At 36.0% G+C, this 17,344-nt stretch overlaps 1 protein-coding gene across 2 annotated transcripts in view; it reads right to left on the minus strand.

Annotated features, from left to right (window-relative positions):
* The window catches only part of ZNF385D (zinc finger protein 385D), a 210,229-nt gene that overhangs the window by 68,368 nt on the left and 124,517 nt on the right, over positions 1-17,344 (minus strand). For both annotated transcript variants that reach the window (XR_015797895.1, XM_088150779.1), the window contains exon 4: positions 1,552-1,714. Coding sequence is in view for 1 of the 2 variants with exons in the window: in XM_088150779.1 (XP_088006905.1) it covers positions 1,552-1,714 (163 nt within the window). In the remaining variant the exon portion in view is untranslated. The remainder of the gene's footprint in view (positions 1-1,551; positions 1,715-17,344) is intronic.

The following is a 17,344-nucleotide window of genomic DNA, read 5'->3' on the forward strand; positions in this document are numbered from 1 at the left end:
AAACACTTTTGTACAGCTAAAGTTTGTATATTAATAGTACTCATTTCTGAACATGAGCCTTAGTGCAGAAGTTATGTAACAACTTACTTACAGTGGTTGCTGTAAACTGGACACACTGGTCTAGCCTTATGGCTCACTTGACTTCTTTCCAAAATAATGTGCTCCATATTACAAGCCTTATCCAACTGCTACAACTTGGCAGTACCTGCAATTATAACTGTATGTTCTACAAAGTGTTCTTAAAAAATACTACTGAATATGATTCAGCTGAGGCAATACAGGGATTTTAAAAAAATCACAAGAATCAAGATTCAAATCCAGGCACTGTTAAAGATACACTAAGCAAATATCTTTCTTTCTCTCCCCCACTGCCTCCTATAAGGATAATCACTGCAAAACATTCTGCATCCATTTTATATGCATTAATAAAAAGAAAGGAGATTGTCTCTATTCAAACCTTTTGTGATAGGTTGGAGGGAAAGCCATAACAATATAGCTTAGGGGTAGTGCCTCTAGCAAGAACTGATTCAGTGTAGTGTAAACTCCGTTTCCTTAATACTGAGCAATAATTAAAAGAGCAGGTGGCCAGAAGCAAAGGCAGAACCAGTCTTCCAAAGTGATGCCATACAAAGTGTGGTAAACAGTAGTCCAGAGAACCCTTCTCTATCAAGTGACCATATTGCAACAAGTAAACCATTTACTTGTTTTAATCAATCATTTATAAATGCACCTTGACTGTTTTTATATATGCGGCTTGCATATTGCAAACACCACTGTAGAGCAGGAAGTGACAAGATCAGTTATTTTATGTAAAATACTAATTGTCTGCCTTCGGAGTCTCCTGGATAGTGGCACAGATTTTAAATACAAGGTGTCTCAAATCCCATCACCTTTACCAGCTGCTGGCAACATTTTTGTTTACTAGGAGAAGGAGAGAGAAACTCACACAATCTGTTCTCAATCTATAATTTTACACATAGATACTGTTTTTCAATCTAAGCTATTGAAATATTATAAGAATAATGCAGTTTGGTCACACTTACCTGTTTATAAAAGGGCGGGGGGTTATGTGGCAATTATCCAGTTTGAAATCATGCAATACCTTTTGAAATAATAATATGTGACAATAAAGCTTTGACAAAATGCTTTGTAAGAGACTTCTGGTCAAAGCCAGTTGCTTTTCCCCTGTATTTTGGTAGTAAAAATAATCACAGATAACTGCAGAGAGGGAGGCAGTTCTGACCTAGACTACAAAGCTCTGAGCAGTTTCTGCTTAATTGTTTGCTGGCAATAGATATTACTCATTTTAAAATGTATGCATTCATGCCTGACATGATGACAAACCTCTTTGTGCAGAAGAGAAATCAGTTACACAACTTGCCGTGATTACTTTCCCTTGTAAGTATACTGGGAAGAAGAAAGAAATCAATATTACACAGAATGATGGCTCAAGCATGAATCAGCGGGGCAAGCACATAACCCAACGGACATGGCGGTCAACAAGGGAAAAAGAATAAAAGAAATCAATCACAACAGAGATTATCGCTTAACCTGTTTTGTCAGAGTTGGTATTGATGGTATTGGTAGTGATGGAAGTGAAGGTAGTCTTTGCGCTGTCCTTGGTAGTTACAGATTTCTGCTTATTTTTCATGGCTTCCAGTGCTTTGAGCTTCTTGGCATGTTTAGTGCCTTTGTAGTGGGCCGCAGCCTGGCTCTACAAAGGAGAACAAAATGAACCATGCAATCAGGCTCATTTCTAAACTGGCATTCTCTGTATTAGTACAAATACAGACCACCTTTCAATAATGGGTACCATTTGCCATACCAAGGAAGTGACCAAACTGAAGATTTCTTTCTAAAATGATCCTTTGGAAACAGTGAGACAGGGATATTATAGATTTCATGTAGACTATCTTGCTTTCTTAACTCATAAAATACATTCCTTTTTAAAATATTGGGAATTGGGAATTTTTCCATTCTGGGGAAAAGTAAGTTCATTTTTCTTTGAAGCTAGTTCCACATAAATATATATTAAGAGAAGATTTAATTTCAACTGCAGGCATGGAAATGTTTTTCATAGATACCAAGCAAGAAGAGGGAAATTGCATTCATCTTTTTTTATGGAAACGACAACCAGCGCTTAACCAAAGGCCATTTTATAATGTCCAAATTAGAGCCTATTGTTTTTCCTTTCCATTGCAATAGATCTGAGATGTAGAACAATTCTTTGTATTGAAGACTTTTGGTGGAATTAAAGTACTGCTTGGACTAATCTGTTGAACCTTTGTGTTAACAACAAAATAAAGTGAACACAAATGGCCATTTCAAATGGCACTACTTAAAGAATAAGGTGATCATATATAAGTTTCCCTTCCTGAAGATTTAATAATATTTTTTTAAAAAGAACAAAACAAATCTATACCTGTTGTTTATAAGAAGAGTCAAGTTACACAGGTGGTTCTCATTTAACAACCACTTGTTCAGCAACCTTTCAAACTTAGGATAGCACTGAACAAGTGGCAGTTATGGCTGGACCTCGTACTTATGGCTGTTGCATCATCCTACAGTTACATGATTGTGATTTGTGACCTTCCCTGCCGGCTTCCCACAAGTAAAGTCAATGGGAAGCCGGCAGGAAGTCAGAAGTCACAGTCATGTGAGGTCCTTGCTTAATGACCTGTGTGGTCCTTGTTTAACGATGGCAACCAGGACTGCTGGAGCTGCCATCGCTACGTGGCATGGTCACATGATTTTTCGACTTACAACCGCATCGCTTAATGAGGGAGTTTCTGGTCCCAATTAGTGTTGTTAAGTGAGGGCTACCTGTAAGTCTTCCCCATGAAATTTATCATATGAAGAAGCCATCTGCATTCACTTCACTTCATTACTAGCATGCTAACAGAGCTTTAGCTGGAATTTTAGTTCAATCAGTCAACATTTGCAGTCAGTGGACTGGATCCAAGCTTTGCTTAGACCAGTAGAAGATATTCTCAACAATGAAAGTGGAAAATGGTCTTTGCATATTCCCCAATTCCCCAGTAGTCATTCATGTCCCTTGGAAACTGCTGCATGGCTTAATCAGATTCTCCAGAATAAAGGAGATCAAAGGATACAACTGGCTACAGAAAAGAGGGAATCAGCAAATATTGCCAGCAGAAGCCTTCTGTTGGATAAAATGCCTTCTGGGAATGGAGAAAACCCTTCCTTCTGCAGTATGTAATTCTTTATCCAACCTTACTTTTTCTACACTGATCTAAAAATCCTGTACCTGGGTCAGATTATCTCAATAGTATAAACCACTTTACTTCAAGTGTCTTTTTTATGTGTGTAATGTATAACCTGACTGAATTATTGTTATATGTGCAGCATCTACACAAAAAAACTGTCCCTGATATTGTGCTACATTTTGTGAAACAAAACCAGAAACCCAATGGGGCTCTGCAGTTAAGAAGTGGCAAAATTCTGAATTTAGGGATTAGGTTTAGCTTATTTTCCCAATACTTATTCCTGAGTTGTTGCAGAATTTACTTTAGTGTCTTCCAGATTAATAAGTGAATGGTTTGCATTCAAAAGTACAGAATCTAGGGATGCTATCTCTGACTGGATTTTTTGTATTTGTATGTATTGGCCTACTATAGGTATCCATACAAAACTAGGATTATGTCAAAATGATGACATGTGGGTGGTGATGTCATGAAACATCCCAAGTTCTAATGCAAGCATGTAAATTGCAGGTTTTCCATCATGATGTTATTACCTTTTTTTTTTTTTTCACTTGCCTCCTCCCCAGCCCCTTTCCCATGGATGCTCATAGACCTAACACAATTCCTTCCTTCATTCACAAACTTCTTCATAACTGGATGGGCACGATGAGAAAAATGAGTTTCTTACTCCATCCATCCAGTACAGATTTTAGAGGCTGCTAAATTCATGTGCATGGTTGATTCCCAAATTTTCTTTGGGTTACTAATCATGTTAGGCCATATCAATGTGCAGTATCAACTGCAAAAGTGGAATGGGCATATCAAATGGATATCAAGGGACTGTTGTGAATTTTTCCAGCCTAAAAAACACTTAGGGAATACTATCTTCAAGAGAAGTGTCTTTTCTTAACATTTGAGCTCAGTAATCTAATACATTATTCCCCAACTTGGTGCCCTCAAAATTGGCTAGGACTACAGCTCCTAGGATCCCTAACTTTTGGCCAGGCTGACTAGGAATTCTGAGAGCCGTAGTTGTAATGCATTTGAGCAGTACCAGCATTGGGAAAGGCTGATGTAACAGCCCCAACATACAAAATCATTAAGAGACTAGATAATATTAAGATTGATAGGCAGTAGGGCTATACAAAGCATTTAAGAAAGGTGCTTCTAAAAGTGCAGTGGTGTGAATGAAGCACTACTTGAAATGTTAAAGCAGCCACATTATTTGAAAGCATGCAAGGTTGGTCTGAAGAATGTCCTGCCTACGTTTGTGTGTGTGCATGCACAGCCATACCACTTTGCTGCTGGTCCCAGCAGAAATCTTGTGTACACAGAGAGTGAGAGATTTCGAGGACATCCTTCAAAGCAGCCAGATAAATCTTGCAAAAGGCAGGTGTATTAATGTATCAGAGATGATGCTTCATTCGTGCCAACATGCTTTGCAAAGCATCTCATCCAAATGCTTTTCAGAGCCCTAACAGACAGTCTCCAGTTCATATGCACATTCTTTAAAAAGCTCAACCCTGTCAGCTCCTATATATTAACACTAACATGGGTTTGGGATCATTCTATAATCACTGAGCTCTTCCTCCTACATAATTGCTCTGTTTACTAATAGCTGGAATACAAGTTGGTTTACAGAAACTAATCTGCAAGTCCAAATTGAAATACATGTTATACGTCTGTGCTTATGAACCAAAATAGCCTTTTACCATAATATTTAATTTTGCTAAGAGACAGAAAGCTCACTACCTCTGGGTTTACATGGCTGCAAAACTTGAGCTGCCTGTAATAGACAACTATTCAGTTGTATTCATAGCCAGACATACAAATTTTCCTTTCTCTGAATCAGCTTTGGTATTGTTGTAGGTACCCGTATTGAAAGAACACTGGACAGTGAAGATAATCATTAGAAACAACTCAAACATACACAGTCATGCACCTTTACAATTGTCATACAACACAAAACATTACAAGACATACTATAAGCCAAATGTGAACATATAAGTGTTAATTACTATTAAATTGAAAAACCAGTGTTAGGGTAGGGTGGCATAAATAAAATGGCAGCATCTCTTACATGTTTATGTCATCAATGCCATGTGTCAGTTTTTGTGCTCTACCAAGATATTAAAAAATGGTTCTTTCATTGGAACAAGATTTTGATAATGTTTATTGACTCAGAACCTATATAAAAGATAGTTTGCCCTTGCGAATTTCAAGCCTTCAAGTTCAGGTTTTCACAGGCATTCCATCCACTACCTTTTACTGAGAAGGACAATCAAGTAAAATATTTATTTAAAAGATTTATATAACTGCCCAACTTATGCACCGTAACTCTGGGCAGCTTGCAAAAAGCAATAAAAATAGCAAAACAAAAGACAAAAACAAAGCCATCAGAAAAACTCCCAGTGCCCTTCAAATGACACCCCCCGACACCTCACAATTTAACTTTCCTGGGCTCCAGCATCACTCTGCCCCAGTGTTTGTGGGAAGTGCCAGCTCTTCAATGTCTTTCAAAAGCTAAGAGGGTTGTGACCTACTGGACGTCTGGAGGAAGGATGCTCCAAATTAATGTATAAAGGTAAATCACAATGAACTAAACTAGAATTCCATTCCTCTCATATATAAAATCAAGGTCCTCTCAGTGAACTGGTGGGTTATAAACAGTTCTTAGCATATTGGGATTTTACTTATTCTCTCTATTCACACAGACATTTAAATTCTTTGCTCTAACACTTCAGTATGCAAGTTCCTCATTTTTCACAGGGATACAAAGTTACAGAAAGTTGTTTTAAGGCAAGTAGTATTGGCAATTTAATGTGTGAAAGAGAGATTGGTCACCAACTGTTTAATCAGTTGAAAATTAGGCTAATCTACTGATCCTTTCCCTGAACCTTTAGAATGCAAGTAGAAACTGGCAAAAATCTGTTACAGTCTTTTCCATAAAGAATAGAACAAGAGTAGAAAAATATTCCTAGGACTGTTGATGTTGTTAACATATATGCAAAATACTTATAGTACTAATGCTTTTCCTCAGAGTTTTTTTTTTTAAAAGGTTTCATCATAGAATGGCATCTCCGAAACATAAAGGCTAAAATTAGACAGACTGAAAATGCAATTATGTTGGAATGTCATGTAGAAAAGAAAAAAATGGAGCCACAGTCTGAACCCAAATGGAAACCATGATTCAGAACCATGAAAGAAGGCCAAATAACTGATTACACTTTTCATCTAGGAAACATACATACTATGACATGCCTTATGAAAATAGTAGTAGAAAATAAATATTACAATGAAAAAGAGGATAATCTTCCAGTAAGACCTTAGATATGTTATAAGCTTAGCAGTGCTAGCATTTATTTGGCAATCTTAAAGGAATCTTTTGCAATGATGATTTTACCTGCTGCAATAATAAAGTAACATTTATTCACTGAATATTTAGCTGTTCCTGAATGTTTCTGTATTAGAATTAGGGTATTTCCCATTGCCAGCCAAACAACAAAATCAATCAATGTTTTTTAATCTAAGTCAGATTTTCTTTCCTTTCTATAACATTTAGATTTTATAAAAACTGTCAGTGTAAGGGTTGCAAAATTCAAGGTTCCCTGGATATTTTAGCACCCTTCATATGAGAATAAATATATAGAAAAACACATTTACTTAAAAGATTTAAATAAGGCCTCCATTTCTGATTATGACAGGTCTCCATTTCTGATTATTCCTGATGATCAAGAGTGGAGAACATTCACTATACAGTCATCTGCTTTAGTAATTCTAATGGCATATATGCCCTGTACAATTTAATTATTTCTCTACCATAGCCAAATAAATATATGGTTGCATATATATTAGTCTTATTAATTAGTGCAGCCTCATCGAAATGAATGTGATTTTAATCTTTCCCACTGATTTCAATGGGGATTTTTTTTAAAAAAAAGCCTTTGTATTTTGTAAAGAGAGGATTTATTTCATCTGATAAGGAGGCAGTAGTTGATATGGCTTTTATGTAGAGCTAGATATGGTGAACCGGCTAGTGTGCTTGCAGAGAAGCAGCGAGATTTGAGTTCAGATCTTCACTCAGCCATGAGCCTGTTTGATTACAGTAAGCTGTTAGCGGTTACAAGCTAAATCTATCTCACAGAAGAATAAAAAGTAAAATGTTTCCAGATATATGAACATGCTTTTCTTTCTCTCTCTTTTCCAAACCATGTTATCAATTGGAAAAATGGAAATGATTCATTTAGAAGAATCCATATTTCATGGAAACATATTGTCTGGATAGATACAAATTTTATAATTGTATCTATCCCACACACATATCTAACTAACCTACCTGGTGGCACGTTTCCTATGACAATCTTCTAACTCTCACCAGAAAAACAGAAAGCTATCTATTTTGCACAACTTGCAGTAGCACTTCACCAGTCACCAAATCATTGTCAATTACTAGTTATAACTGTTCTCAAATCACGCACCAGCAATCCTGAGTCACATACTTGTGAAGTCACACACTGAATCACTCATATTTATCTCAGAAAAACTCTACCAGTCAAAAACATTAGGAGGAACAAAGCCTAGAATATAGAATATAATTTAATATCTCCAGAAGGTCTTGAAATGATATTTAAATACTAAATGTAAAAGCCTAGGATATCATATTAGGTATATAGGTAAATCAGTTACACTCATCTTTTTAAAATCATGCAAATATAAACTTGAAAAAACATTAGTACAGGCTGCAAAGCAGGAGATTACACAATTTGTCAATTACTGCCACAGACATACCAGCTGATTTAAATGTGTGTTTAAGAAGGCTTGCAGATACATAGTCTAGACACCTTAGTGATGGAGAACCTGTGACACATGTCAAAGGTGACACACCATGTTTTGGGTGACATGCCAGTGTTCACCAACATCCAACAACTATTCTCCCTGTTTGAGTTACCAAAGAAACTGAGTTTGTTTTACTCGTATTTCATTTTTGTAATTATTTGACGTTTCTGTATAATACATAGCACCACACATGATTGGACTGTATTTTTTTAAAATAAATGAATACGTAAAGAATTTTTTCTCTTGTGTTTGGGAGGGTGTGTGTGTGTGTGTGACACGCCAACAAACTCAAGTTAGGTATTTTCTGAATTTTTGACACGCCAAGCCCAAAAGGTTCACCATCACTGCCTTAGCAGCGTGTGGCCTCAACATGGAAGATAATATTTGTCATCACTCATCTTCAAAAAAGTCCACATATTCTCCTCTTAATATTCTGTGTGCCTGAATTCTGCTTTAGAGGAAGGAGGAGGAAACTTAACTGATTAACCTTTAAACTTAATATGGGTCTTTGCTCTAGTAGAAATGGTTTCTGTACATATATCCTGCATGTGCAAAAGCCACATTTATCAAGCAAAGCAAAATGCAGCAGCCACTTGCCAGGTAGAAGAGGGATGAAGCTGCACTTCAAATACATGCTTCAGAACACTGTTTCACTTGAACGTTTGTTGAAGCAGAGTGTCCCTTCAAAGATCTACTCAGCCTCACTGATGGTTTACAATAAAAAGATAAAACCATAAAACTAAGTCAGAACCAAGAATATTAAACATCAGTGGAATAAAGAATGGCTAAAAGCCTGTCCAAAATGATGAGTCTTTTTAAAAAGTTAACAAAGAGATTAGTTTCTTCAGTTTAATGCAGAATACATTCTAAAAACTGGGGAAGCTACAGGGAGGGATCAACCAAATTGTTGTTAGATGAATCTTCAACAACTTTTTGCCTGATTCATTATGTGCCATTAAGTCATTTTCAACTCCTACGATCACATAGATGTTCTCTTTACGCACCATAAAAAAGGACACTGATGTGCATACAAAAGTCTGTAGAGAGAGAATGTCATGCGTTATACAACTTTACAATATTAATAAGCATAATATTAGGAAGATCAGTACTGAAGTAGAAAAGTTTATATGACCAAAGTTTATCTTATCAGGTACCTTTTAAAACCAAGTTTTCATCACTTCAGTGTGTTTCACTCTTTATATGCTGTCAATTTATATACCTCATGTTTCAGATAGTGCTAATGCAGGAACTGCATTTGAGTGAAAAGAACAATTTTCCAAAGGGAAGGAAAAGTGAAGGAAAAAGAAGTGTAGCTTATCCTTCCTATTTCAGCTAAAACATATCAACACTCATGTCTTAAATCACAAAATTCCAGACTCAATAGAATGGAAATCTTTTCAAGCTGGCTGGAGCAATAGGTGAATAGACTTACCTGCCCTTAGCTTCTCCTCTTGGATAAACTAATACTTCCTACTGATTGGGTGTTATCTAATTTTTTTCCCCCTTGTGAACAGAATAGCTAAAGGAAGCTTGAGTGGGTAACAATAGTGTTGCCAACTGAAGTATTTTATTCTAGTATCTGTTGCTACGGAAACCATTCCTTTTGTCTATAAAATCAAAACAGCAGCTTTGCTGAAGTTTGAATTAAAGAGCTATTAGACCAAGTCTCCAAATCAGAAAAACAATGGCACTAGGCATACAAAAATAGTATCAGAAATCATGTATGATCACTAAAAAAAGGGCATCAAGTTAACGTTCTAATTTTCCTCCTTGGACTGTAAGTGTGGAGATTAAGGGATGATAAATCCAAACTAAGATGACTAGATTGTTCTTCATTGGTCACCTCAGTGTAAAGTACTGTACAGTATGTAAGTCAAGAGTGAAATGTCCCCTAAAAGATCAACAGATTTATCGTAATAAAAGTCTTTGTGGGCCAGAACATTCTTAGTCACAAACCATTCATACTTTCTTAAACATCAGACATATACTAGGTATAGTCTGTGAACTATCCTCTGTTTAACCAATGCTTGACTATCTCTTGGTCTAACTGGCCTTTAATAAGAAGGATGTATCCTGGACTTGATAATTTGTTTTAGTTGCTATGCGCTCTTCCTTATAGCCATGTTAATGCATTTTCCTCCATCCTTGAGTTGGGATCATCATCAATATAAATTATGTTGCTTCTACAGCCTACTGTTCCTGATCCTCAGCATCAAGGCTGGGCAGTGTTGCTGCCCCCACTAAATTAAGTTAATTTAACCAGCACAAGATTTAAAGAATAAATAAAACAGTAACAAAAAGAGAAAGGAAAGGAGAAATAAAATATTTTTTTTAAAAACAGTGCAACAACATAAAAATTATATTTATAAAACTTTTTAACATAAAACGTATATATTCTCATACATCTCTGTCTATGAAGTTTTACTATACACACACACACACACACACACACACATACACAATATTTGATTTAATATTTCAGTTTCAAGGCTGCCCAACTCCACAGTGATTCTGGGTGATTTACAACTAAAAAAGAATTTAAAAGCAGCCATCATATGTCAAACAAAAGGGAATACAACTGACTGGAAGACCTACCCCATAACATGGAAAGACCAGAATTGTCTGTACACAGCCTGTGTTTATAAGCATCTCATTCATAAGTCACAAGTAACATTAAGTCTTCAATTTAATGAATAATTGGGGCAACAGAATAATAACTTAATCTCTTATTATTGAGTCCTCCTCATTCAATTAAAAAATGGGTAGATGTTCCAGCTATTTTATTGATCAGAAATCACATAATAATACATTATTATGTGATTTCTGATCATTATTTTGACTATATAAAGTTGGGGAAATGTGCTAGGGAAGTCATTTGCTCAGGCCCTATTCATAATAGTTTGATGTAAAACATAATTACATACAGACTTAACAATAGCAGGAACTAATCCAGCCACAAACAAGCAAAAATTTGGCTACAAACCCCTGGCATACCTAAGAAACAGAATCCATGTGAAATAAAACGTAAATCAAATCAGAAAGAGAATATTGGACACATTTCAGTGTCTTCATTTTTAATTGATCAGCCCTTCTTACTTCCCCACCACATTCTTTCTCATTTAAATCATTGCAGCCACAATTTTTTTATGTATGGAAGGAAGGCATTCTTACTTTCTCACTGTTGTCTGCTATTTCCAAATGCAGGAGTCTCTCTTCTTTTCAGAAGATTACAACTGCACTCTAGATACGAATATTAAGAAGATAGTCTCCCTCCTCCTCTTTTTTTAATTTTTTCCCAACAAACAGGATTTAAGCCCAAACCCTACTTGCTGAACCTGCCCCATATACATGAGCATGCCTGGCAAATCCACCCATCCTTTCTTCAAAATGCACCCTCAGTGGGTTAGTATTAGTCCCCTTTTTGCAAGGTGTTGTGAGGAAACAAGGATTGGAAAACATTATTAACAGTTTAAATCCAAATGGGATACTTTTATGAGGTGCTTTTCAGAAATTCATTTAAATAGTAACTGCTGAGATTTGGTACTCTTCCTGACTCCTTATGTAAGCATTATATTTTTTTCTCTCCCATTGTCCCTTCTTTACCATTTCCAATTTATTTGGATGAGATCTTTCTCATCTGACTGAAAACAAAAAACAGGACTTTAATTAATTCTATATAGAGCCAAGACTTTAGTATGAAGTTATTAGACTCTTTCTGTTAGTTTTGTATCAGTCAACAATGTGCCTATTTTCCAAAACTTTAAGTTTGTTGTCCAATGTTATTTATCATTCTTCTGAAATAAGTATTGTTATAGACCACAAACACTCAGTTGGTGGTGATGAAGTGAGTTCTAACCCATCAAATTTTAGCCAAATCATTACATTAGCTGAAGGTATTCATCTAATCTGGTGAGCAGGGCCGGCTATAGACATTTTGGTGCCTGAGGCAAAGTCATATTCTGGTGGCCCTTATGGTTTGGCTCCTCTCCAATTTTGTTAGGAATTTTAAAAAGGCTCCTTATTTTTTTCCTCTCTGATATTTACACCCTATTTACACAGTAAGTAATTTTAATTACATCAGCAGCCATTGTTGTCCTATGGCAACAATTCTGCAAAATTATATTTTATTTATTTATACATACATCACATTTATATTTAACCCTCGAGCAGTCGCACTGGCTCATGGAGTGTGCTGTTACCGCTTTTTGCTTTTTTTATTGTGTTTTATTGTCTTTTCAATTTTGGCACCCTCTAAAATTTGGCATCCCAGGTCAGCGCCTACTCGGGCTTAGCCTAGAGCCAGCCCTGCCTGTCAGGACCAAGAGTAGGGGATCATGCATGACACTCTGCCAGCTACACTGACTGTTGTATGCTTAGCCAGAAGAAATGCTGGTAATTTATCTATAACAGCAGTTCTTTGAAAGACATGGGTTAAGTAACTGCACAAAACCCCATTCAGAACCTTTAACAGATTATAAAATTGTTTGGTGGGAATCATGGCCCTTTGTGTATCATGGGATGAGGTGCAGCTACTGCTGGACCTCTTGAGATCCTAAGGTCAACACAATGAACACAAAGGAACAGCGAGTCATGGAAGACCAAGTCTGGTAAAAGGGCAAGTTATGTGAATTCACAAACTATCTTTTGAAGAACCGCAGTTAAAGTAATTTATTGGTTCCCTTTTTTATGGTGACTTGTAATTCAATCAAATGGAGAACAGCTAGCTTCTTACTTGGAGAAGCAGCTGGTTGACTGAAGAGAGATCAGCCTTTCCAAATGTTTCACTCCTCTGGGAGCAATGGAATATACTTTTGGAGGGTTGGCTATTGTTGTTGTCATTATTACCTATTGAATTGTTGTGTGTTTTCTTTTGTAAAAAAGTGGGGAGGGAGGAATGCTCAGTGAGCAATCATCTGCCTTTGGGAATACCATAAACAAAAAATAAAAACAGTAGTTTTCTCCAATATTGTTGCCCTGATATTAAAGAAAAATTAATTCCAGTTAAGATTCATGAACATTTTTGTGAGATTGTTTAATGTTTTAACATATTTAAAGTTATCCCTGAGGATTGTTATCCTACATACAAGTTCCATTGAACCTAATGAGGCATTTCTGAATAAACATATAGGAAATTGTATATGGCCTTGTACTGAAAGCTGTAGAGAGTATAGAGGATGATTTTGACAGAGAGAGTGAAGATCTGTTACCAAGGCAATGAACAGATAAATGTGGCTTAAGCCCATATGAAGAGAGAAGTTTATGAAAACGTCTCAGACAGGCACTCCTCTAATTCACAAAAAGATAAAAAAGGGAGGAAGAGAAGCACATTCAGACTTGCAAGAATCTATTACTATAGGTAATTCCTGCTTATCAACCACAATTGGGACTGGCAACTCCATTGCTAAGTGCTGTGGTCACTAAGCAAAACATCATATGACCATGATGGGCTTACAACCTCAGTGCCCCTTGGTCATTAAGTGAGTGACCACAGTTGTAAAGTGAAACATCATGTGACCATGACTTATGATTTTACTTCCAACTTCTCTATTAACTCTGCTTGTTGCTAGCCAGTTGCAAAGCACACAAATAGTGATCATGGGACTGTGGAACACTTTGATGGTTGTAAATGTGAGCATTGGTTGCAAAACTATTTTTTTAACACCATCATAACTTCAAATGGTCATTAAATGAGGCAGTCAGTAAACAAGGAATACCTGTATCGCCATTCTAATAAAAGTAGCTTTAGGGCTATGTTGCATCTATTTCTTGGACTAGTCTACCTTGTGGGGCTGATAAAAGCAGGCATGTAAACACAGATATTTAATTTTTGATATCACCTGATCAAAATTATACTGCTTCTAGAACAGGGGTTCCTAAACCTTTTGACATCACACCTCCCTTTAATGTAATCTTAATGTGCACATCTCCCCTAAAAATCCAAATACCAAAATGAACACAAATGAACAATGTAAACAATACAATGAAACTTTGGGAAAGATGTGTTTATTGTAACAATGTAACTACAGGTAGTCCTCACTTAATGGCTGTTCATTTAGTGACCATTTAAAGTTATGATGGCACTAAAAAAAGTGCCTAACAGCCAGTGCCTGAAGTTATGACCAATGCAGCACCCCTGCCGTCACGTGATTGCAATCTGGGCACTTGACAACCAGCTCACACTTATGACAGTTGCAGTGTCCTGGGGTCATGTAATCGCCATTGCGACCTTCCCAGCAGGCTTACGGCAAGCAAAATCAATGGAGAACCACATGATTCACTTAATGGCTGCAGTGATTCACTTAACTGCCACTGCAAAAAAGGTTGTAAAATCAGGTCTGGTCACATGATGATTTGCTTAATGACTGGATCACTTAGTGACCTAAATTCCAGTCCCAATTGTGGTCATTAAGTGAGGACTACCTATAAAAGGTTCTTCACACCTCCCCTGGACTCTATCTCTGTGAGGAAAGTACACCTTACAGTTTGGGAAACCCTGCTCTAGAAGAATAACCCAAATACAGTTTATGAGATTTGGCTAATAACTAATTTTTCTCTTCCTTCACAATTTTATCATTCAATATATGAAGTTCTTTGTCTTGAATATGCCTTAAGAAGGCTCTAAAATTATAGTTTTTGATATGTTAATCTAAGGAAGTACAAAATATTTCTACTCCAACTGCAGAAACATGAAGCCTTGGAATATTTAAACAGTTAAAGTGGGAAGCCTACCCTCTAAACCCTTTAAGCCATTCACTATTGAAGAGAAAATTATTACATTTGGGGCCATTGTTTTCTGTTTTTGTGACATTCTGTGCACAATACATTAACCTTAATGTTAAAACCAAATTGCTTTAGCTAGCAAGTGTTTTCCCCTGTAGGTACGTATCAACAGTTTCCTTTTTGCGGACTAGTGCACAAATATGATTAGCTATTGCAAATTGCTTCTAATTCTGTTACTTGTAAGTAATTCTGGTATTATTACAGCATAAGCAGACACTATTTTTGACTGTATATTCATTAGTAATAAGCAAACTTAATGTTAAGAACAACAAAATAAAAAAATGAGCTACTTCCACAAATATTTTAGGTTCACTTGAGATCTATGTAAAAAACTAGAAATGAACAAATTACTTAACATATTCCCTTGTGTAAAAAATTGACTTTTTAAAAGGAGCTGATTATCAAAATGCTACATAACTGTTCATTAGTTAATGTACATGTTGATTATGTAACCAAGTTTTAAAATGCCATTTTGTTTAAATCTAAAATACTGTTTTTTCTTAACTAAATTCCTTCAGGAAAAAAAAATACACGTTCACATTTTCAACCTTATAAGAGCTTAAATGCATTTCAAAATCATTGAAAAAATAGTTGCAGGAAGATAATTAGAGAAAAACATGATATTTGCTGCATTTTTACAATGAAAAACTATACCACCTCATCTACATTTAAATACTTGTTGTGAATAGAAAGTGCAGAAAATTTTATTTACATTTCACAGTTAATTTCCCTGAATTGATTTTAAATTGTATTATAATCTTGAATTTTGTAATTGCTAAATTATTGACATTTATATTAAAACTTTATATCACTGTTATAATTATGATGCCTTTTCTAGGTTAGACATACCTTATATACTTCAGTAACCATGCCTATTTTGTGCAGTAGGAAAAATAAGTCCAAAGTGCTTGAACCTAGCCACTCTGGGTTCTCTGGAAACAAAATAGCTACATTTGCTCTCAGAAAGAGCTATAGCAGATTTTGTTTTTTTAAATTCCTACTGGTGAGACAGGGGTTAAGATTAAAGGTTTCCAGCCAGTAAAACTATAACCTTCCCATATTCCTAGATGTTGCTCAGTACAGGTAGTCCCCAGTTTAAGAACAAATTCTGTACCCAAGGTCTGTCCTTAAGCTGAATTTGCATGTAAGCCAGGACAGTATTATACAATAATTGTATAATACTGTTCCGGCTTACATACCAATTCAACTTAAAGAATTAGTAGTACTATATAATGAACTCAACCATTGTGTATTTAACTTGAATCATTCTGTATTTAACTCAAATTTTGCTACAATAGGCTCCGTTCTTAACTATGGGTCATCCTTAAACTAGGCATTCTTAACCTGGGGACTACCTGTATATTACTCCTTTATGCTAAATGAATGCAGTGAATGCAGTCCAGAAATGAAGCATCGACTCACACTAGGTCTCACAGCAATGATGAGCATGAATCGAATATGGAAAAGCAAGGAAATCAGCCTGGCAACTAAATGCAGATTACTCTGCACTATTGTGTTTCTCTATGGTTGCAAAAGTTGGACTATGAAAAAACTAGACAGGAGGAAAATCGACTCATTTGAGCTGTGGTGTTGGAGAAGGCTCCTGCACATTCCTTGGACAGCAAAGGTGACAAACAAGCAAGTTCTGAAGTGAATAAAAACAGACATATTGCTGGAAGGCAAAATCACTAAATTCCAGCTTACTTATTTTGCAATCAAGCTCACTGGAAAAGGCAGTTATGCTCAGAATGGTCAGCGGTAAAAGGAAACAAGGCCGCCAAAAAACATGGTGGCTAGACACCATCAAAGCTGATACATTTCAGAGCATAAAACAACTGAAAGAAGTACAAGATCAAAAAATGTGGAGAGAGCTGGTCCATAGAATCACCAAGAACTGGATACAATTGAACAGATAGCATCATGAAGACCCATGAAGACACTGATTTAGACACAGTGTTTGTCTTGATTCCAAAAGAGTCTCATAAGATGTTCATATTATAAGGGATGCCAGACATGGGTATAACTTGCATTTTGTATCTTAAAAATTAGATGTTAAAATTAAAATCTTGTCAAGCGAAGAAAATTAATGTCTGCCATCCCTCCTGCTCTACTGCTTTGCTCCTTTTTTCAAGCATTTATGGTCAGGGCAAAAAATAAAGCATCAACCATAAAAGTATGTTATAACTCCTTATCATTTATAAAATCTAGCCTTTCTCCTTTTCTGTGGGAGTTTCAGTTATTTTACATTGGATATGTTCAGACTTAACAATAAAATATGCTTTATCATTAAGGATGTAAGCCACAATGCTTTCATATTCCCTTTACTCCCCTTGTCTAACTGAAAGGAAGAGATGAAAAGCTTTCACTCCGAATTTTTTTTAATTAATTACAGTTTAGCATTGTAAAATAGGACTGGATTGTCAAAAGTGAAGAGCACTTTTGACAAAAGTGTTCTTCACACATTTCGCTGGTCTTCTTTCCACTGAAAGCACACTGCTGTACCAATCTACCTATTCCCAGATGGC

This window comes from Python bivittatus, unplaced genomic scaffold (assembly GCF_059951505.1).
Source record: "Python bivittatus isolate LINGU-HERP-01145 unplaced genomic scaffold, Pbiv_v1 ctg000610_np1212, whole genome shotgun sequence".
NCBI lineage: Eukaryota > Metazoa > Chordata > Lepidosauria > Squamata > Pythonidae > Python > Python bivittatus.